Source organism: Symphodus melops, assembly GCF_947650265.1.
Source record: "Symphodus melops genome assembly, chromosome: 12".
Lineage (NCBI taxonomy): Eukaryota > Metazoa > Chordata > Actinopteri > Labriformes > Labridae > Symphodus > Symphodus melops.
This window is the reverse complement of record NC_136702.1, coordinates 13,344,415-13,368,504: the sequence shown is the minus strand read 5'-3', so window position 1 is coordinate 13,368,504 and position 24,090 is coordinate 13,344,415. Positions and strand designations below refer to the sequence as shown.

Genomic DNA, 24,090 nt, shown 5'->3' with positions numbered 1-24,090 from the left:
CAAGATAATTTGTTCATCCATTATTCTTGTTTTAGTTAAAACAAAGTTTAGTTTTTTAGTTTATAGCAACAGTCCACTGAATCCAGCGTCTGCTCTCAGTTGCAAAGATGAATCACATCAACTGGATCATGGTTCATTAGTGTTGTGAAATTTAAATATGCAGATCGGAATGATCGTGCTTGTGTTGCACACGATCACACAAATGTGTTCATGAACAAGAAGGAACAAGCTCAAGCTCCAGAAGCAAACAAAAAAAACCGTCAACTTCAGGATTGGTGTCCACACTGCTTTGACTTGCGGGTTTATTAATACATGAAAGAATCTAAAACATGGGAATGGCTCTCCTAACTTTGTCACAAGACTGAATTTAACTTATGGTCCTTCAGTGCAGATATTTCACAGTCACACTGAAGAAGATGAATGAGGTTTGATTTCTTGGGCTCCCTGAGCTTTCCTCCATGCTACTGTATCCTCCCTACCTACCGCTCTACTTCCTCTGGTTTTTACCTCCCTCCGTCCTTCCCGTCCCTCGATCTCCGCTGAACACATCACCGGAGTGGAAGCTGACATTTAGGAAACAGCTGCTTACCACCCACTTTCCTCACCCTGCACCCATTACAGTGATTATCAGTACTGTCAGTCAGAGCAGAGCTCGCCCCCCCCGTGCACCCCCACCTCGTACCCCGCAATCCTGCTGTCCCACCCTCCTGTGGCCCGGAGTGCTGTGCTGATAGACAGTTCAACAATCCCCCGAGATGGAACGGAAATGCAGGGAGGCTGTGGCAGGAGAAAGAGGAAGCTTTTAAGCACCTCAACAGGAAAGAGAAGCAAAGGAAGCAAGGATGGAGGAGAGAGGCAACATCACTGCCACTCTCTGCTGGTGAATACAAACACTTTGGACGAGGGCCACAGAGCTTTGAGAAAAAAAAGGCGTCCCATGTCGTTAGGGACTGCTAGTTGTGTTGCTTGTTATACTTTTTTTATGCCTTCAGTCACCATCTCGCCGATCTCAGGTTTTTCAAGATCCTTAGTACCATCCAGTTTTTAAAAAAAAACCCGACTTCTTGTGAATCTCGGTGCGTGCAGCCTCGCATCGTTGCAGTTTTAAGCGCACTACACCTTCTTGCAGCAGTAAGAGAGAACAGGAACATCAAGAAGTTATACACAAGGCGATACTTTCAAATGTCTTTTGTTGTAAGCAGAGTGACCAACTTTGCCCAGCCTGTTTTTTTTTTTTTTTAAATACAATCCTGATCTCAGAGTGATAGTGAGGAGCTGTCTCATTCTGTTAACTGTGCTCGCCCGTATAAACAAAACTGGATTTCTTATCTCTTCGCTCACCCGGCGTGGTACGTTAAATCCAGTTTCCCTTCCTGTAATCACTGGTTATTTCATCAATACAAATTCTGAGACAAAGATCTTTAAAAGGCCTTCACTGAGACCTTTCACTTGTTTTAACATATAATGACGTTCATAGTTCCTGTATATAAAATCCTCTTAATATAACACTGATACTGTACCTCTGCATGTCTCACAAACACAAACAATCCACTTAAAAGATGGATAATACTACTTTGCATATAATATATTAATGCATAATAAATTATTCCACCAACTTCTATTTGATGGAGTTTAAATACCAAAAAACTTGTGTTCCTTTTAAAGCAACGTTTCACTGTAAATTGTTGGTTTGACATTCAAAAAGGAAGGAAGTCATCTCTAACTCTTCTATGTATTCTGTATATAAATACAGCATTTTAGAAAGTGTTGTCTTTTGTATGATGACTCAAAAAGCAAAAGGAGAGACTTCTGATACTGGGGCCTCACTGTGATAAGTACAGAACAAATTCTTGCTTCCTTGAACCACACAACACTCACCTTTCGTTTAAAACACACTGAAACCTCATTAAGAGTAGAAAACATTCAGCACTGGCCTCTTCCACATCATATGCATCAGGACATCATTAACCCATGTCCCTGATTCAAAGACTAGGCACCAGTGACTGGACCGGCTCAAATAAAGGCCATTCCTGAAAACCTTTGATCTTTTGTTCTGTTATGCCATTAGTGTGGAGAGCCACACGCCACGGCTCGCTGCCAGGACTCTGCTAGATCCGGCTAACGAGGAAGGCTCAGGTAGTCCTAATAGAATCTTTCCTGCTCTTATCTGTATTGACTTCAAACAGGGTGGAATGAATAGAAAAACAATCTGGGGCTGACTTTGAGGGTGAGGTTGAAGAATACTCATGTGTTGGGGCTTTTTCTACAGGCTGGGCTTTCTGAGCGTCTCCTACATTGCGGCAGATCAAAGTTAATTCCCCTCTTAATTAAGCAGAAATTGGATGAGAGCGGGCAGGGACTAGCTTTTGTTTTCCTTTGTGCCGGCAAACATTACTAGCTGTATATTTGAACGTGCATGTTTGTGTGTGTGTGTGTGTGAGTGTGTGTGCTTGAGGGGAATGATTTCTTCAATCTCTAACCATAGGTGTTAGAGCAATCGCGGCTCTGTGTGTGTGTGTGTGTGTGTTCGAGCTGGTTTGTTCCTCTTTTCTCCTGACAGCCAATCTGCCTGCATGTGGCCCGGCGTAAGCACAGCGGTGCTTCGTAATGAGACTCCTTCTGCTGCTCTCCTTTTCATGGCCATGTCCGTGTGTTGTGATGCTAATGAGACCTCGCTACCGAAACCAACACCCCTCCCCTCCCCTCCCCCCCACCTAATTGTCCTCTTTGATCCAGCGCTAATTCTGCTAATTAGGAGCCCAACTTTCAAAGTTAAACGTTTCGCTTCCACCTCCATGAGTCCTCCTGCACTTGCATGTGTGTGTATCTATTCGTGTGTGTGCGCGCACGTGGGAAACTAAATAAAATGGCACAAAGAGAGGGAAATTGTCAGCTGTCCCTCTGTGAACTAGGCCCGTGTAGCTTTGGGTGAGAACATGCAAACAGAACGTATTAACCTTGCATCCGAATTTGCTAAATTAGCTACATTATCTGCAAACACATGAAAACACACAACAGCGTGTGTCTGCAAATACTGTATCATGCTGCAAACAGATGTAAAGGCCTCCCCCCCCAAAAATAAAAAAATAAAAAAATCTCCATCTCAAATGATCACAGCTGTCTCTTTTGGGCTCACACACATCTGCACACGCACAAACGGATGAATGCACACTGTGAGCAAGTTCAGCACGGAGACACAAGCAAACGCTGGCTGACAAAATCAAAAGGACACATCCGGCAAAGCGTCTTCTTTGTCCGCCAATTTGTGGGCTCTGTGGCTTCACACATTGCACAATTATGCAATAGACTCTGCAAATGAGCCAACACAATCATAGCATGACAAATTGGATAAAGGTATTTAGTCTTAGTTTGGAGAAGAAAAAGAGTTCTAAGCTACGTAACCACTGTGATTCTTTGAAAATCTAGTGGAAAGTAGAGTGTTTTCAGATGCTTTATTTGGTCATTTAGCACTTTGGCAAACATGCTTAAGCAAGAAAAGACTTTTGTTTAAAGGAAATGTAAAATTTGGGCTGAAAATTAAGGGATATAAAAGTCAAACACATTCTAATCAAAGAGGCCTGCTGGTATTGCTTGCATAACCGAAGGACAGTAGCTCAATTATGTTTGTCTTCTGTTTTTCTTTAAATTTTAAAACCAAGACCAAAAATAATGCCTTCAGGTTACTTCTTAAACTCACTGATCATAAGCACTCAATAGTATTCTTTACTATATTATCTATTTTATACGATATTTCTCAACATTTGCTTTGCTATGGTCACTTTTTCCCCTATTCATTTTCTTATTTGTTTCCTGTTACGAACCAAAAGTAAAACAAACAAACGGAGACAAATTCCTTGTAAACATAATCCTACTGGGCCAAAAACAACCTAATTCTGATTTTGAGCATGCATGTACACGGACAAACGGAGCAAACACGCATGAGCACTTGGATGCACATAAAAAGCAGATCAAATACGCATGTGAAGCTGCCCTCTGTGGCCTGTGCTAGGTCTGGCCCGACAGTGTTGTCCCTGATTCATATGTATGAGGGGAGATGCAGAAACGAGCAAAATCAGTGGCCGAGACACGGCAGAGGCTTGCCCCCAAAAGACAACCGACACTTCTTGGTCTCTCTGTCAACACGCTCAAACTGAGGAAAAAAACACATATTTAAGAAAGAAAAAAAAAAATGATATATATATATATATATATATACTAGACAGTGCAGGGTCGGAAATCAGGAAGAGAGAGAGGAAAGAGGCCTTAAGCTGGAGTCCAACCCGGGCCGCCCGTGTGAGGACTGTATGCCTCCATACGTGGGGACACATGCGCTGCCACTGCGCTACTGGCACCTCCATCTTCAATCATTTTTACTTCGATAACTCTTTTTTTTTATCAGGATTGAAATGATCCTGCTGGGAATCATTGGGAAAAAATCTTAATTAAGACAATTCAAATGTCACGTTTACAACATTTACAGGACCAAATAAAGGGGCTTGCACTTAATTAAATTAAAGTGACTCCTAGAGAAAACAAGTGGCCCTTACCTGCACTGAAAGTCACAAAGGGAGTACGCTTTATTGGTCCCTGCAAGTAATCAATATTAATCACTGGATTTTTTTTTTTTTAAAAAGGGAAAAACAAGAGATTGGCTTCAGGCCTCCCTCCACATTGTATAAACAGCCTGTGGTCACTTCTCATTCCTATCAAATGAATTGTGATTAACTAAAGGCAGCAGAGAAAGTGAGATGAGCAATTAATAGTGTTGTCAGCCCACTGAGAAAAGTCTGGCTGCACTTTGTCAGAACATTGATCCTTCTAGAGATTTTTTGTTCTCCAAACAACAGGCATCAATCTGTTCTAAATATATAAAACATTTGCCTATGTTTCATCCCAAACTGCTCCAAACCAAAAACATAAATACAGCACTTATCCTGCATCTTAACATATCATGCACCACTGAAAAATGAAATCTACAAATAAATTCCTCTGAGAGGCTGAAGCAACGATTAGCTCCGAGAAAGAAGGAACAAGAAGTGGTTGAGAGGGTTTCAGGGCATCGATATCTTTTCCGTATGAAAATGCTAATAACGTGGAGAAGAGGGGAAAGGAGGCAGCAGCCTGACACAGCACAGCCAGGGGATCCAATGCCAATCGGAGCATGGACTTTTAGCCGAGCGCTCTGTCAGAGATGCCAGTTTGACGGACGGTGCAGGCCCTGGTGACATTTCTCCAGGGTTGAAGAGAGAGGGGGGGACATAAGTGTGAGACATCACAGGTTGTTGAAAGAAAGAAAGAAAGAGAAAGAAAGAAAGAAAGGTAAAAAGCACAGTAGAATGTCCATGCGCATAAAGCACGGAGGGTAAGATGGTTATTTTGAGGTCAATTTTGTGTTATTTCAGCAAGTGTGAAGTGTGAAGTGTCCTGAAATGCACATTGTGAGATTTTACAGAGCATTCTCTCTGGCAGCATATTTTTTTGTTGCACAACTCATTGTGCTTGAGTGCTTTTAAAATGCTCTCAAGTAGACAGACTTTCACTTTTTTTTTGTTTTTTACATTTGAATGGCTCTTAGATGTTAACTACATTTTTACACTTTTTAGCCTACTGAGAAACAGTGAATTTTATGACTGAGGTAGACCAACTGGGGCATGAAGTCATGCAAGTAACACAAACAAAAGAGAGTACGGTATTAAGGCCGTATTTAAAGATTTAACTTCACACTTCATACTGTATATTACTATTCAAGCCTGTCTTTATAGTTCCAACACTGCTGAATTTACCTCATACTACCTGTGAGGGTGTTAAACAAACAAGTGAGGGGATCAGAGGTGAGGCAGGGCGGGGCGTGTTTATTGGCTCGGAGCTCATTAGCATTGCAGCCATTAGCATCCTGCCAGCTTGGCTGCCCTGCTCCGTCACTCAATCCTCAGAGACAGACTGGCTGTCAGCGCAGGGAGGCAGCCAACATGCCCTATAAGAACAAACACACCCACTGCCAATTTGCTGTTCAGTCTTTATTTATCATTTGCTGTCCGTCTGCTGCTCAAGTATAAAGGAGAGGTACCAACAGATGGACAACTGAGACGCACCGCGCCATTGCGTTCATCGTCAACATGCTACAGTTGAGTGAAGGGTCCTTAAAGTGTAAGCACAGACACTTCAAAGAAAAAATATATTTAACCTTTGACTTTTTGCCAATGCAGCCTGATAATTCCTGATCTTTTTCACTGAACCCTCAAGAATTTAAAGTTTTTGCCATGCACAAGCCAAACAGTTTCTCTTCGCTTACGACTGTGAACATCTTGACTTTCTGGCACTCTCGGTTCTCTGCTTTTGTTATTCCAATTTATTTATTTTTTGAGAGATGAACTTGTTCACAATGAACTGAAAGTGCTTGCATGGAACGTAGTGTTTTCGTGCCACTGGCTCAGTAACTCACCCTACAGCTTGTTTCTAAAAACGAATGGTTGACTGAAGGGAACGCAGATCATCTGGCACTTTCTTCTGCTTCCATCTAATCCCCTTAAACACATTTAGATACCTAGAATGACACCACTTACTTACCTACTTTCCTGTGGCTTGTGATTTCATGCTTTTCCCCATGGTTTTACATTTTCCTTTCATGCTTCTTTCCTAGGTTCTAACTGTCTGTACTTGGTTTTAGAAAACTCCTATTGTTCTTGATAACTTGTCTTCCTCTCTGTTTGTTACCTACAGCCTATTCTTTGCTGATTAATCCTTTGCAAGGCCCATCTTTCCCTATTTTGTTGTCCACTTCTGAACTTTTCCATCAATGATTGATCTATCATCAACTGCTGTTATGTTCCCAGTGATGAACTGCTATGTCAGGTGGCTTCTTCTGATCCTTATAAGTCAGGTGGGGAAATGCAGGCGCAGATGGTGGGTGGGAACAGGAGGAGAAATCACAATACATCCTATGGACCTTCCCCTCTGGCAGCCAAACTTAGGCATTGGGCCAAATGACATGTGACCTGTATGTAATGTCGGTGCTGTACATGTGAGGTCAGTGTTTACACCATCACAGAACACAGGTTTCGGACAAAGCTCAATGTTTTGTGTTTCTATGCAAAGCTCGTACACGTGAATCCTGACAATAAAAAAACCCACTGTGGTCAGTATAGAAGACAGCCTAAACGTACACGTTCCCTGTTTGATTCTTTTTCTTTTTTGTAGAGTAAACAGCTGAGCTGTGATTTCTTCGGCAGAAGGAGATGGCAGGGGAATAAAGGTAAGGAACAGGCACTGGCATGGAAGAGTGTGATCTGTAATCTGATTGGCTACGGCCTCATGCTTTCATCCAAGAGGAGATTTATTTTGTTTCAGAGGGCGAATGGCCCTATCGAACACCAGATGGCTATAAAGAAGCAGCAGACCGAATTGTGTTATAAATTTTGCTTAATAGGGAGAGAAATATGCTGCTTGAGGACAAATATGGACCATTCAGATTTTTTGTGGACGTAAGTACGTAAAGAACATTCAGTATTGAAGCCATAGACTTAAGTTCCTCAAAAGAGACGCCAAAATATTTTGATCGCCCCTTGGTGACAGGCAGCTGTAAAGGTCATAAAGCCCGCCTCTACATTGTTAACAGAGAAGGGCCCAAAATACAAATACATGTCATTTTGTCATTTTCTATTTTTCAAATTCCTATGATACTTGATACTCATGACACTTTTCTCCAAGCATTATTTGGTCTAGTTTATATGACTAATTTGATGCTCTAAAAAAGGGGCAGTAACATCGTGATTAGCAGCTCTGTTTACATTGTATGCACCAGAAGCATGTTCGTCTGCAGACTTTGTAGACCTGAGGGATCTTCACTGTTTTATCATTAAGTTAAAAATCTGCCTTTGGTAGAGGCAGGACAGGACGTCAGTAATGTGGCCGATCAGCCAATCATAACATAGTCTGCCAATTGTGCAGACTCTGTTATGAAATGAAGTCTAAATCATAAGATAGCATTGAAGTTTGATTTAGATTCACTTTTATACAAAAAGATGAGAGGGAGGAGGCGTGTCATCCATTATTATAGATAGTCAAGATTGGAATAAGATAGACGGGAAGTTGGACTGTATACAAAAGTTGAGCATTCTGCATACAAAGTTATTGAAAAAAAAAAACTTCTCGGCTGCACACATTTATGCAAAATCTACCTCGTTCTATTCACTCAGGTCTTAAATATTTCCCTCATGTTTGAATAGTACTCAGTGTGTGTGTGTGGGTCTTAGTTGGCATACGGCGGGAAGTCAGGCTAGCCTTTCGGGCCCCTGAGGGCCCTCTGCGTTTGAGTGTCCATTAGGCTGATGAGATCTGGCAGCTGAAGTTGCTGGAGTTGGTGTTGAGCTTCAAACCTGCTCTTGGCTAGGCCTAATTAAACCTAGACCTCAACCCTAATTTAGAGATAATTAGCTGTAGGGGTTAGCCAACACCACCAAAGGCTGAGATGAGTGCTGGGTAATTTGTGTAGTAATGCGTGTTAAATGGTAGATGGTCTGTTGAATAAATGCACAAACCATATGCAATTTAGAGGAGGTTTTTTTTCTGGGGCGCTTTGCAATGTCATGGAGGCACACAAGTTTTCACCGCAGAAATCTCCGGTGGAAACTGAATCTCTAACTCAGCGAGGAGAAGCTATTTTAAGCCAACTGCAATACAAAACTGAATTTGTCTTGGAAACAGGTTGGATCATTACACCATGGTGGAGTAAAAATTCTTAGACAAATATTATCATTATTATAGAAAGTACCACCTTAATCATGGTGGTCTTTCATAAAACGTATGGAAAAATAACATGGGGCTGGCATCTTGGGACCACTTTAAGCCTGAGTTTGGATCCGACATATACAAAGAAACCAATTGGCCTGACTGCATTATTACAGCGGCTATGATATAAACTGTCTGACCCTTGGGACTGCCTCTATGTTTCGCCATTAAGCTATACTGACAGCCCGACATTTCCCAGGGTAGAGGGCTCCGACTCAGGTATGTTTTATTCATCCTATTGACTCCAAGCTGCTGCCAAGCCCGACACAGTGCAAGAGAGCCCAAGGTGTGGTAGGCAGCAGTGAGAGCAGGAGATACCTGTTGTTGTTGTTGTTGTTGTTGTTGTGTTTACAGCTCAGATAGGCCACAACACAGCTCTGAGACAGCCGGCTGACACTTACACAATATACCCATCAGACATGCAGGCTGAGAGATTGGGAGATATTACCAGCACTCAGAGGATGAAACTGCCTATTTGCTGGGAAGACTTGAGGCAGGTACATTTCAGACGAGGGATTACATCCCCGAAGGAGTTAAGTACTTTGCTGCATCACGCCTGAAGCAAGTGGGAGTAGTCTACATCCACACTGAGTTAAAATATGAAAGAAAAGGATATTCTTTATTCTTTTGGCCTTTTTCCCATGCAAAGCAGACTTATTTGACACTTAAATCTGAGGTGTTCTTGGAGTGGTTTGTTTACAGTGGAAATCACAGATCACATCACACATTATAGTGATGAGGGGAAAGGAACATTTGGACAAAAAAAAAAAAAAAGGCAGTAAATTAAAAATTGCAAACTTTTTGTTCCCATAAACTTTTCAAGTGTGTTTTGTTTATAGCAATCACAAACCACTGTTGGTTCTTTCATAATTCCCATTTTCATTCCTCCAGACTTACAACTAATCCATCACTGTGTTGAGTGGATGTGCGTGCTACTTCGTCAGCTTCAGCGTGTTACAAAACATGGTTGATTCAGCTTCTGAAACTGGGAAAAATAAATAAAAAGAGCATGTTTCAGAAAGCATGCAAGCCTTCACGAGGATATCAAATGTGATGTACGGTCTAGATTTTTTTTCCAGCAGTATATCTGCAATACAGGAGATGACATATGGTTTACGCTCAACTTTTCAGAAATGTAAATGTGAAGGAAAGCTTTTTAGATTGACTAATTAACAATGAAGGCACAAAGCTTTTACTCCAAAATATAAGATAAGTTAATCCTTTCATAACATATATTCATAAACAGTTAGCTGGGTGATGATAATTAGATATGCACGTAATGAGATGTGTTTATATCATTTCCAGTCTTTCGTCATCTTTTCTACAAATCTACAAACACATGCTCATTCGTCTTCACGTTTATCGCTATGATCCATCCTCCTGCAGATAAAGTTTAGACAAGTGCCTCGCTCATCTCCAGGCGTGTCACGTGGGAGTGAGGAGCCAGGAGCCACTGCGGGAGCGTCCTCCAGGACAAAGCACTCAGCGCGGAGAGACACTGTGGGCCTTGTTCCCCTTCGCTTGGCTCCGTGTCAAGTGGGTGTTTGCTTACGGGGAGGACCGAGCAGACCCCCCCTGGAGGGGAACGCAGCGTACAACTTCCACTAGATTGAACTCGGAGAGCCACACACGTACACTAGATTTAGTGTGTACACCTTATTTATGGCCAAACACTACCTACTGTATGTCTGCTTTTACTGTCATCACGCCCACTTTCTTGGCCTGTCCAGTTGCTACAGATGGCTGCTCACCCAAGAGTCTGGTTCTATTTAAGGGTTCTTAAAGGTAGTTTTCTCTTGTGCCTGTTGCTGAGTGCTTTTCCAGTGGTGACTTAATGTACCAAACAATTAAATTGTAGTTGTGACTGTTGTAATTATGATTTTAATTCTTTAACTGTACCTATACAGTTAAAGGGTATAGGTTTGATTTTGACATTGGTGGGGACAAGCTTTCCTGTCGCCCTGAATATTCCCTCAATGAGCTACAACCTACCTCCGTCTCGTCAACACTGACAAAGCCTGCTAGCGAAACATCTTTTTTACTGTAAAGGGAGCTAAGCCAATTGTAAAACAGACCTGTCTCAAAGATGTATTTGGGAGTCGGTGCTGAAGTGGGATAGGATTTAACCCTTTGTGTGCACCTCATGGGCCACTTTTTTTTTTTTTTCCCCCCCCTTCACCCTTAATATTGGTGTGGATGTTTGAGCCATCCATAGAGATTGGTGGATACGGCCGTACGGTCCATGCACAGTTCTACGCCTACGCCTATGCCTGTTAAGACGCCTAATTCTTCTCCAGCCAAAATAAAATTAGCTGAGTGTGCAGGCATGATTAGCCTAATGCTGTCATGTATAAATGTTTAGCTTTTTTTTTTTTAAATGCCTTAATCCCTTTCAAGGCTTACACTGTGTGTAGTGAGAACATTCTACACTCTTAAGTGCTTTAAAACCATTCAAATCCCTATCATAAATGCCAAAACACTAATGTAGCTGTAAGCACTGACAATTTGCTCTAATTCCATCCGGAAAAATGTTTCTACATTCTTGTACTGTGCAATTATTGGAACCCATTACCTTGACTGTTAATTCAGCTACAAACATATTATCTCATTACACCCTGGCCATTGTAGAAAAAGCTACAGGGTGATGCAATGGAAAACTGAGAACAGGTGCAACGTTTGAGGAAAGGCTTACTCACCCCGGCAACCCTGGCAAGGCATGATGGTCAACAGAGCCGAGTAAACCCACCCTCTTTCCTTTCTTTGTCTTTCACTTTCACTGTCTGCCTCTCCCCAGCATCTGGCGGCTCAATCTCACCAGTGTCCTTGCTAACGCCCTCGGGTGAACCGGGCCATGTCAAACTCGAATCCATCAATCACTCAGCGCAGCCGACGGGGGAGACAGATGGGGGGGAGAGGAAAGGCAGAAATGGAGGGATGAGCGCAGAGGAAGAAGGTGGGGGGTGGTGGGGGTTTGGCCAGGGTGAAGTATAGCCACAAGTCCACCCTCTCGCGCCCTATATCTCCTCTCTTATAACATCCTTGTCTAATGCTCCGACAGAGTTTAGGGCTGGCTGTCAGGTCACAAGAGGGACTCTCGAGTTGACTAATCAAGAACTAAAGACGAGTTTTTAGGAGAGAAAGTGAAAGAGGTTAGGAAAGAATGTAAGAGCAGGAAGAAAAAAAAGCAAGAAGAAGAATGAGGAAAGGGGGAGAATCAAGAAGAGAAGAAGAAAAGAGCGAGATAGGAGAAGAAAAGGAAACCGGGAGGAGGAAAAAAGATAAGCAAAAAAGAAAGAGGTGGGAATAAGCTGCAGGTTTGCCTGTCAGCAAATGTGTGTGTGTGTTTTTGTGTGTGTCCCCGTGCAAAATGAAGTGTCTCTGTCAGAGCCCAGGCTCCCCCTCCAGGCTGCCGCTGATTAATTGTCCGTCCAGCTCCTGTGATAGCCACCACTTTAACCAAAACTCCCTGGACACTCACCCATGTCCCTTCCCCGCCAACAGACACCTCTCGTCCCGTGTACCCTGCCTGTCTCCCTGCCCTTCTCTGGCTAAAATTAGCCGAATTTCACTCTGTTCCCCCCCCCCCCATCTAACTCAGGCTGCTACAAATAATCTTACATCAGCACCCCATTCACCTTGCCATCGGGGGATGATGTCTCTCAGTGGGCGAGAGGTTTTGGAACAAAGGCAGGGGGTCTGAAAACAGTCCCCCCCCCCTTTTTTTGTCTGTTCACACTTGCACTAGAGATAAAGCACCTCTGATAAACAGGTAAAGGGTCTCGCACAGCAGGGCAAAAATGGCAAGGCTGACTTTAGGCCTGGGTTGCACTTAGTCAGCTTATCCATTTTATATACACTCAGATTACCAAACACACACAGACACACACACACGCACACACAGGAACAATGTAATGTAAATCCTGTCATTACAGATTTCATAGAATGGAAGTGTGACAATTCAAAGAATAATGTCACAAAATGTAAATACATTGCATCCTCATCAGCGTCTGTTGAGGAAAATATTTTGTATTCAACAAAAATATTTTGCATAATGGCTTGTGTGTGAAAATATGCATAAATTAAAATGAAATGAAATCCATTCTACACAAACATTCTGTCTGTCCCCCTTTGCAAAGCTGCAGAACCATAGCATCTACCACCATATATAGGGCTTTCCCCCCCCCCCCCCCCCCACACACACACACACACATGCCAAAAGCAGCCAAGGTCAATTGCCTTTTCTGCTCCTCTCATCCTGTGCTTTATGTACCTTCACATCCAGGGAACGAGAGCTGCGCTATTTCTGCTCTGCTGCAAGGTGACTGCTGCTTCACACCAGCAATAGTACAGGCTATAGAAAGAGGGGCCACATACTTCCTATAAATTGACGGGAAATGCATTACAGTATATTTATGCAATGTTAACTTTTGTACTTCAGACACACATTTCTCATATCTTTCTTAACCCTTTAACCTTTATAGGGCACTCATTGAAATACTTTGAAATTACAAAATTCAACCTCAGAGTGTTATTCAGGGACATAACAGAACTGTATTTCTGTTCAAACATTTTTCACAAGATAAAAATTTAATTAAGAAAAATAAACATTGACGAAGTGACCATATTTGGTTCAAATGCCACAATATTAGGGTCAGTGACGTAGGGTGATCTCTTCTGATTGGCTGAGTGAGGATCACATGCTTCTCGACCTTACTGAAGTGCAGAAGGCTGGCCATATGTGATACGTACCGAAATTACCAAAAATAGTCACCAGCCCGTTAAAGGGTTACGTAAGCAGAAGTACTCATGTGAAAAACCTTCATTAAAAAAAAATGCAGAAGTGTAACACCCTGCTGATCAATACTAAGCACTTCACGATTAGTCTGAGTACTGAAACTTTTTTTTTTCTTGGCTGCACTCTTTGTTTCGGAACAAAAATCCATTTCCCAATAGATTGTCTGCAGGTGATATCTTAAAATCAACAGAACCTTTTAGAGACACTGTGTACTGCCCACGAGTCATGTCGTGAAGTTAGTATCTCAGTCAAAATGCTTTTAAAACACAAGTAAGATCATTGCCTTTATGCATTTCAAAGACAGTCAACAAGTTTGAATGAAGCATGAATAGATTTCTTCAAATAAATGTAATTTGTGACATAGATAAATGGTTAATGGAAAAGTTTCAGCCTGTGTTTCAGTCTGTGCAACTCCTTTTCTACTGTCTTTGCAACAACAATGATGTTCTTAACATCCAGATGGAGGCATAGTCTATAGATTGATTTGTCATTTACAGTATGTGCATCTGATTTTCTGTTTAAAATTAAATTTCTGTATTTCATCTTCATGATATCATGTTTGTCGCAGCCATTTTTCATCTGTGCATAAACTTCCTCCCAGTCTGCTCTGAATCTCCCTCTCCGTTCCCTCATTCTCTCTCTCTCTCTCTCTCTCTCTCTCTCTCTCTCTCTCTCTCTCTCTCTCTCTCTCTCTCTCTCTCTCTCTCTCTCTCTCTCTCTCTCTCTCTCTCTCTCTCTCTCTCTCTCTCTCTGTGTCTTTGCTCCCAGATGTCTCCTTACAGCTGCCATGACTGACTGCAAACATTTATTACAGGTCACAAACGCCAAGTGCTTCATTTAAAAGGACGCCAACCCCCCTCTCCTCTAACACAAGTGAAAAATCGACCTGCAAGAATAGCACACGGGGCACACGCCGCTCCATTAGCACTAAACGGAGGCCAGCAGGGCCCAAAAACAAGGGAACAAGGTTCGAGCAGAGGCGGGGACAAAACCGAAAAATAGAGGAGATAGCTTTGTGACATGCTTCTTTCAGCAGGAGCTATCAAAACAACTCTGTCTGTGGAAAAAAATGTACAGTAAGTTTTAGGGCTCTAGGTAGGAAAAATACCAATATTGTTCAAGAAATGTGAGAAAAATGTTTGTGAAAACCTTTTGATTATTTATCTTCAACCTTAACCCACATTACACACCCCAGGCTTGTTTCATATTTATTCAAGCACACAAATCACCAAATCAAGATTTTGCGTCAAGTGTGTGTTCCGCCGGCCATATCCCATATCACTCAAAGCCTGTCTGTAATTACATTGTAAATGCAGATTAGCTATGAATATTTTATAAGGGGATTACTAAAAGAGGAAAAGAGACGGAGCGGGAAGAGAGTTTGGAGAAATCAGCCCTTTAACACACACACACACACACACACACACACACACACACCCACATGCAAGAACTGCATGAAAAGCTTGTTTGAAGGTGGAGCTAGTCTTTCATGCCCAAGTTGTCAGCCTATTATCATCCTTTCATACATCCGCCACCATTATTAACTTTGGCGAATAGGAAAAATAACACACAAAAGTGAGAATAAAACACATCACTCCAATATGTCAGGCTGTCGCTTCAGAGGGAGAAAAAATACATGGCAGACCGACTCTTATCATCCGACTCTGGTTCTAAAACGCAGCGGTAATGACTGTGTCTTAACAAAGATTAGCCATAATTTCCATTGTCATTTTAATGCTCCCACATTATGTGGAGGCTTACAAAGGCAGAGATGAAGGCAGAGGGTGGGCGGAGGAAGAGGAACAGGCAGACACTGGAGCAAAGAAAGAGAGAGAGAGAGAGTCTCTGGAGCTTGGTTATAGTCTGTCAGTCACCCTCTATCCCTCCAACCATGCAGCCATACAAACAAACCCTGACAGGCGCCGTCACCACACACACAAACACACATACAGTATAGGCGCATGTTATCCCAGACCCTTTGTCACCACATTTTGAAAGCCTCAAAAACGTGCTTGTCAAAAGGGTCGGTGCCTGACAGCTTCCTCGCAGCCCTGCAGGAGGACGTGGAGGACAGACGCTGCTTCTCTTATTGAGAGATGAGGAGCAACAACAACAAAGCCGATCAAAAGTCTCCAAAGCTGACAGACGTACATGAAGTGTTCAGGCTCTTTGACATCTACGATGGTTAGTGAACACAAGGGTGAGACTTTCCAGGGCCGGGATCAGAGCACATTTGCCTTAAACTTCAGAGTGACGGCCAAGCGTGAAGGCTGTGTATGTGTGTGACAGTGTGAGATGCACTGGCACCACCTTGCACTGACAACCTTTTAAAAATCTGGTAATAATAAAAATAGAATTTAAAGTAATATATTGCCGATAAGTACAAGAAAACTCAAATATTAGAATGCAAAACTAGGTTAGAATGACACAAAGGTTAGATTTCTTGCACAAAAAATCAGATCATGACATTTCTTGTAACAGTTGAGTGAAACTGTTTGTCAGGAACGCACACAACTGCAAGCTTTTAAGGCAAGTCACGGGGAGGGGGACGGGGGGTGTCACATGCAAGGTCAGGGTGACATGTTTATTTTCACTTCATTATTCTATGAAGTTATTTGTTCTGGGTTTTTTTTTTTTTTTTTTTTTGCAGAGTTGGCCTGCTTTCTGTTAGACGTGCAGGGGCCAAACACTGGCGGTTAGCTTGTCTAGCATGTTTAATTACTTTGCCTTTTTATTAAAAAGAAACAACAAAAAAACGTAATATTCTGAGGTCGCTTAAAGTGGAAGTATAAGACAGCTTCACTACAACGAAGATTTAAACCTGGTTTAACTCCGAGCCCAGGTTGAGCCACCCCTGTTACACAGTCTGGATACGCATCTGTTGCTGTCATTGTTGTGGTTGACCTGACTGAATCTATTCATCCAGTAACATTTTGGATACAAAATAATTTTCCTTTTCATATATTTTACCCTAACCCTATACACATATCTACCCAGAAAGCAATCTTAAACTTTTGACAATGACGATACAGACGCAGTCAGTCAGCAGGTATTTTTGATTGACAGTTGTCTGCTCTGTGCATGACACAGCATCACTGACTCTTTTCTTTAAGTGTCTGTGTCTGTCCTGTTTCCTCTCAACTAAACAGCAGCATTTGAGATTGTATTGTTTTTCATGCTGCAGCTTTTTTTCATGGTGGCCCTAAACGCACAGTTGTCGACTTAATTAAAACATAGGAGATTGATTTCCCCGCTGCTGAAACTTAGTCCCAAACCTGTCGAAACTATCTGTGGTGTAATGTAGAAGATATCAAGCAGGACCAAGCATGCTTATTTAAGTGTATCTGTGTTTGTTGCGGGTTTTCATTTTTTTTTTATGCATAAAGGCCATCAGTTTGTCTGTATGTCTTTTCGGCTCTTTTCCCTTTCATTCTCAAGCAAACCTATATGAAAGCTTGCTCAATTAACAGACAGGAAAAAGAGGAAATCATAAAGGCAGAGCAGCACAGTGGGCACAGCAAAGCAGCGTTGAATATTTTTAACAAACCCTAACAAATCTGCACTAATCTAACTGTAAACCGAGCTTCAATTCACGACTTGCGTTTGAAACACACGTGTGGTAAAATGAAACATGAAGCAGGGATAATTCTTTTATCCAATTGTAACATCCATCTTTAAAATTATGTTTAATACCTGAGCTGGCAATGCTGCATGAAAAAAAACATATGCACATGTATGATGCATATTTAAATGCAGGTTAAAAATTAGTGTGCATTGCATGTAAAGAGCACGTAGGTTATGAAGAAATCATCCCAACATGCTACAGACAGCCAGACTAGTTATGAGATACTCAAAATATAAAAACTAGAGGGCGAGGGGCGTTGTGTCCTAGTGGTTAGTTTGCACGTCCGATGTCCAGAGGCTGGGGTTCTTGAAACAGGCAGCTCTCTCTCTCTCTCTCTCTCTCTCTCTCTCTCTCTCTCTCTCTCTCTCACACTCTCTCTCTCTCTCTCTCTCTCTCTCTCTCTCTCTCCAGTTTCTGACTCTACCTGCAGTCCTGTCTCTAAATAAAGGCATACATAACCAACTAGTAATTACAAAAACAACAACTTGAAAATAATGAATGTAGTTGCCCTTTCAGAAATGCTGATCATAATTCCATTTTGTTTTCCTTAAAGAAATCTGCAGTAAACCATTACATTTCAAAGGCATATTATACAAATATGAAATTCATAGGCATAGGCTGTAAATATTGACGTCAACTTTCTGTTAGTGCAGGGGTCTCCTCCATGCTGGAAATGCTGTCTCAGCCTAACTTTCTCTCACCATAACAAAGGTTCAATAGAGACAATTTTGTTAATTTCTGCTGTAATTTTGGCTTTTTGAATGGGGTGTGTATGTGACTTCCTGTGCTTCTGCAGCCAGCCTCAAGCGGACACTCATTGAACTGCAGGATTTTTACACTCCCGCTTTGGCTTTATTTTTCAACAGTGCTTGCTGGTTGGTTATAGGTCCCAGTGGAAGTAATTAAAGAAGATACTGCAACATCACAGCAGATTCAAAACAAAAAAAGGCACCATTAGTGACAACAGGGTCATATACTTACTATTGAACCGGCTACTGCACACACTTCCAGTCCCTGTTGGAATATTAGGAGTGATTTTTCATTAGGGATTCCTGGGCTGTATTGTGGGTGCTACACGTGTATTATTGATGCCAGCGGTTCAAAAGCAGTTTGTTTGTTGAGTAGTGAGGAGATTTATAGCAAACTTAATGGTTTCTACTACTCGCACAATGAAACCACAGTGTAGCTAACACAAACAGAAGGGTTTTTATTCTTTATCTGACTGCAGGGTGATATCCCTAGAGGGGAAAACACAATAAAAATGGTAAGAATTTCTTCTTCTTGGAAAATGTCTGTTGAGTATGTGCTTTGCTCTTGGCTGTCAGTAGCTTATGATGAGGTGTAAGGGGGAGGAAAATTAAGTGATCTCCATCCAAAATTGACATCTAATAATTTATCTCATTATCCAAATAATCACATTTGTCTTCGCTAGGTTTCGATCAACTTTAAAAACCCATTTGTAAAAGCCAAACACGAGAACCCAGTGTTCAGTCGTGTTAGAATAACAGATTTTCCATATAGAGGATTGATGGCCTTACATTGCTGCTCATCTCTTACCCAGACAGACACGGAGGAGATGAAAGCACCGAGGTTCATATTCCCTTTTCCATCAAATGGAAGAGGATCACCTCCTAATCAAAGACCGCCATTCTTCTAATAAAAAACCTCGTGGCAGCAAAGGGTCAAAGCGCCTTTATCAGGCGACAGCAGGCCCAGATATGACTGTAAGAGGGCTTTGTGACAAAGTGGGAATGTGTGGGCCGCTTAATGTAACACCATTCTTTCCCTATGCTTCAGACTGAGAGGGACAAAAAAAAAAAGAATACACAACAAAGAATCGTGCACAAGTAGTGTCATTCTGCAGCAGCATGATGAGAGCACAAAAAGAGGATCATAACTGAGAAATCATCTTGTCTCCTTTCTCTAGATCAGTCACTCTGTTCCTCAGTCAACCCCTTGTAAACAATTTGATATATTATGAACTCCCATAACAACCACACTCTGGAACTGCACTGTTGGGTCCAGTAAACAGTGGGTGTAACTATCAAACCAAGTGTGCATCAGAGGATATAACCAGATAAAGTGTTGTTAAACGTCTAAGTAGTTTTAGAGGGTACTGTCCGTCTTTTGAGTACAAAACTTTGAAACTCAACTCAAAAAGGTAAAAGGGAATTGCTCTGAGCTTCAAAGCAGGGTCATTTTTGGAAGGATGCTCATCTACATGCTTATTAAAAAAAAAGCACCCACTCCAAACACACGGTTGCATTAGGAACAGATGACTTCACCATCCTCCTGCGCATAAACTACATGAATATTCATAAAGACAAAGAGAGAGGGACTTTTGGAATTTAGCCATATGTTTCAGAATCCACATCTGTATGAATTTCCTTCCACCATCCTCCAGCTGCAGAGAAATGAAGAGTATAATGCAGTAGGGACTTTAAGATGTGCACTGATGTCCTGTGAAATCAAAAATGAAGAATTGTGTGGTATCTTGGAGATTTATTCTGACAGATGTCTGCATGATGGCTGGAAAAGCTTCTAAATTTGGAGGCTTTTAAGAAACACAGAAAAACTGTTTGGATAATAGATTTTTAGATATTTTTTTTCAGAGGTTCATATTTTCACAGCTGTTCGGAAAACGTCATGTTGGTGAAAAAAACAAACATTTTTCTTCACTTAATCAAGTAGTGACGTTTTAATGACTCATTCACAGAGATGAACGTTTTCATCAGAGAACGTTGTGAAACAGCATGTGCGCATCACGCATCACTTCTTACAGCATGAAGAAGCATTGTTAGCGAACATGCCCTTGCATCGTTTACGCGCACGCACGCAGGTGCACGTGTAAAACACGCACACACTTGCTCGCACACATTCATGATCACGTTGCCGTTCTTTTGAAAAGACGTAATTAAATCCATGTTTACAAAAAGAATGTATAATCCGCTCTTTCTTTGAGTGTTTTGACCCTGTGATTCGCGTTTGTGTTTCTGCAACTTCTAAGATGCACTCTACAAATATGTGGCTCAGCCAGGAGATGGAATCAGTCTGTCTTGAAGCATAATGTACCTGATTCCATCCTTACAGCAATGGTATAGTCATTTTCTCTTCATGATGATATGATAACGTGACTTATTGAAAAGAGAAAATTATTAATTTTCTGTCTTTCAGCGGAGACGAAAAGAAATTCATTTTCAAAGTAAGAGAACCTGTAACCCTCACTAATTGAAATTAAAGACAATCTTTTAAACTGCGTTCTCATTAGCTATGGATCTGTTTTCTAAACCTCCCTCGAACACGTCGAACTGCACAACCACAATAAACAACACCAAAAAAGGAGATGTAGTATTTTGCTCGTTATTGCTGGTTTCATTACTACAGAGCTGTGTGCGTAAAATGACACGAGGAAACGGATCTCCCTCCAGCCGTCCTCTACTAAACAGCCTCCTGCACTTTAAATTCAATCACACTTCTGCTCCGGTTGTGCTGTGCGCGGGTTTTCTCATGTGACGGGCCTTATAATCCCTGCGCATCAAATTCGACTGAACACGTTGCCAAAAGGTCTTATTCAGAGATATATATATTTTTTGTTTATCATTCAAAGAAATCAGACAACAACAAAAACACTTCACTTCGTTGACGATTTTAAACACAATACCCACAAGGTGCACAAATGTAAACCTCAGTCAAGAATACAAAACAAAGTATGTGAATGGAAAGTGGAGTGGTCTGAAAATTTAAAATACTCTCTTGAACCGAAACCTTTCATGATGTTGTCCTATTTGATACCAGTTAGGTGTAATATTTTAAACACTGAAGGATAGAAGATTGATTGTACAGACAGGACGTGAACGTGAGTAATGTGTGCACATGGGTGCACTGATTATCTGAGTTCCTCCTTTGAACAGTAGTCGAGTCTGAAGGTGATCAAGGCGACGGTGACATTGGTAGTCTTGTTGTTTTTCCCTTTTGTCCGTTCAATAATAATAAAAAAAGGTTACTTCGGCTAAAACCCATAATCCCCTCCTACCCCTCTATCTCTCCCATAGCTTACACATAGAGATACATCCACACTCTGCCTATCACTCACACTAGGTGCTGAGCGCACCTATGCTTCCCTGTGCGTAAAGAGCGCCGCTGCCCTGTACAAACGGTACTGCCTCTGACAGTGTCAAAGTCCTTTGCGCTACATCGCTGTCAGTCGAAATTGTGGCTCACAGGCTCCCTGAGGGGACTCGCCATAAAACGAGGAATAATGTAATTTCACGGTAATCGGCTTTGCTTTTATCCCGATTACAGGATGCATATGGATGAATGTTAACCATTGTTATCATCCTTTGAACAGGTGAGAGAGGCGCACAGATCAGCAATGACACAACATATCGAAATAGTCCCTGGATGACATAAAACGTGGGGAGATCCAATAATACCAATACATAATGGAACAACGAAGAGGTTGCAGCGCATGATCCCTTAATTTCCCATATTTAACTCGTGATGGGAGAAAAGACCGGAGTCTGTCCGTAACTTTTGAAACCGAGACGTGCATTAGACAGCCCGTGAATCCACAGGAGGGAGGGTAGGAGCACAGTAGCCTGTTGTAAAGCGAGACTGTCACTCCTCCGTGTTTGTCCACACTGAGTCTAAAGGACACGTGTGATGGACATTAAATCTCTCACCTCTCTCTCTCTCTCTCTCTCCCTCCAAATTCAACAGTGCCGCTCTGTGCACGAGAAAGTCAGAGCAAGTCATGGGCTTGGATTAATTCAGTTGATCACAGCAGACATGAGCTTTCAAAACCTGCCGTCTAATAAAAAAACAACAACAACAACAACACCTGAAGTCAGTATTCCAAATCCCCTTTTGCAGGTGAAATTAGTGGCTGTATTAGACAGAGATGTTGACTGGTAACGAAAAATTACAGCGCAAGGTGCGTAATTTATCAGCTAAGACCCAATACCAGTTGTTTCACGTATAAAAAGAACAGTGATGTGGTGAGTGTGATCGGTGGATACTTGTGCCACTGCGCTCAGTGCGCGCCGATCAGCTCCACGGATCCCCTAAACTGCGCACAGCGGGGGTGCACGCGAATGGCTTCACTCACCTGATTGTGAAGAGCAGGACGCGAACAAGATGCAAGTCAGGAGAAAGCCGAAGCAACACGGGGCAGTCGTTGGTTTCATTGTTGTGCTTGGCAAGTATCTCCTTTTAAATTCACATGTCCAGCGGAGTATCCTTCCTTGAAGCAGCCAGAAAGGATGGATCGTTTGAAGCCTCTTCAGCCTCTGAGTTTGAGGACTTGAGTCTCTTTTTACTAAGTTTGTCTGCCAGTCCTGCGCGTCGCCTCTCAGCCCGTCCTGGTCAGATTTTCGACTGATTTGAAAGCAGTAATAGAGGGATATTAGTTTCCAGCGCGCGCACAGTAAAGCTTGTCTAAACAGTATAAAGCAGTACTCATGCCATTACTCCCTGACTTGGATACAGTATGCAGCTGTAGACTCGTATTCTTCAGACACACCTCCTAGTCTCTTCAACTCCTCCTACTGGGTGTCTGATTGGCACAGGTGCCCGACGATCAGCCGAAACCACGCCACCCACAACTCCGCGCCCGCTACTATTGGTTGTCACTAGATGCCAAAAGCCCCATGAATCTGCGCGTCGGCTCCGTTGCACCTGTCACACCAAGGAGATAAATGTTGCGAGAAGGATTTATAGGTGTGAAATGAGCTAAATATCACTCATAGTTTGCTTCCTGTTGGCTTTTGATAATATTATGCAGATATGGGGAAAAAAAAGGTCACATATTGGACGTGCTTTTGATTTATTGAACTGAACTGTCAGCACTGATAAGTGATGTGCTTTTGAAGGCGATATGCCTAGGAGAGATTGCATTTCAGTCGATGCAATAAGTGTGTACAATTACTGTTAATCCTGTCAATCGTAAAGGCAGCTCCTCCAAAAGAAGTTTAAAAAAATGTTAATAGACTGCAAAAAAAAAAAAAACTTGATTAAGCAATAATAAAATGGCATTTTATCTGCAAAATTCAAACCGAAATACGGGTTTCTTGTTGCATCTTAAGCACAGTATTATTTTTTCCCCCTTCAGCTATCAGAGTGCATTACTGTTGAAAGCAATATCTCTCCATATCCAGGATAATCATTCCCCCAGGGGTGGCTCAGCATAAATGACACAAATAAAAAAGTCACACAGAACGTTTAGATAGTAATATTGTTGCGCTTGCTGAGCTATTTGTAATAGTTTGAAAGCAGTGACTTTGCAGTGACAGAAAAAAACAAAACAGAAGCGAGGTAATGAGAGCAGAGGAAACAATGTTACTAAAGGTTATTACTTTCTGAACCAGCTGCTGCTCATACTTTAGCACTTTAGGAGAAAAGGTGAACGCCTCCTGGAGTTACAATATGTCCGCACATCTGGACTGATATCATGCACTCTGGCTGTCCCCTCACCATAAGTTCTCTCTGCAAACCTACACACACACACACACACACACACACACACACACACACACACCTACCTACACACACGCACATGCATATACACTCACAGTAAGACAAGAATCTCAAAAGTTGTTACCCATTGAAATACCAACATTATTTAAAATAAGCAACTAATAATCCTTCACTTGAAATATTTAAAATTGCATCTGATTTATGTTGGTTAATGCAAAAGTTTAAAAATAATTAAATTTTACCTTCACATTTAAAAAAAAAAAAAATCAAAGCTAATAAAGCTGCACACAGGATTCCCTTGATATAGGATTTAATATTCAAGCACTTAGGTAGGTGCTATAAACTTCAAGCATGAAGATCAATCAGTACGGGGTCTTTTAAGGGACAAAAATGATGTGCTTCTTCTAAA

At 41.8% G+C, this 24,090-nt stretch overlaps 1 protein-coding gene across 2 annotated transcripts in view; it reads right to left on the bottom strand.

The window, feature by feature from the left end:
- Positions 1–22,682, bottom strand: part of erbb4b (erb-b2 receptor tyrosine kinase 4b) — a 308,590-nt gene extending 285,908 nt beyond the window's left edge. For both annotated transcript variants that reach the window (XM_079357754.1, XM_079357755.1), the window contains exon 1: positions 22,315–22,682. In XM_079357754.1, coding sequence (XP_079213880.1) covers positions 22,315–22,393 — 79 coding nt within the window. In that variant the 5' untranslated portion in view covers positions 22,394–22,682. The remainder of the gene's footprint in view (positions 1–22,314) is intronic.
- Positions 22,683–24,090: the final 1,408 nt, after the last annotated feature.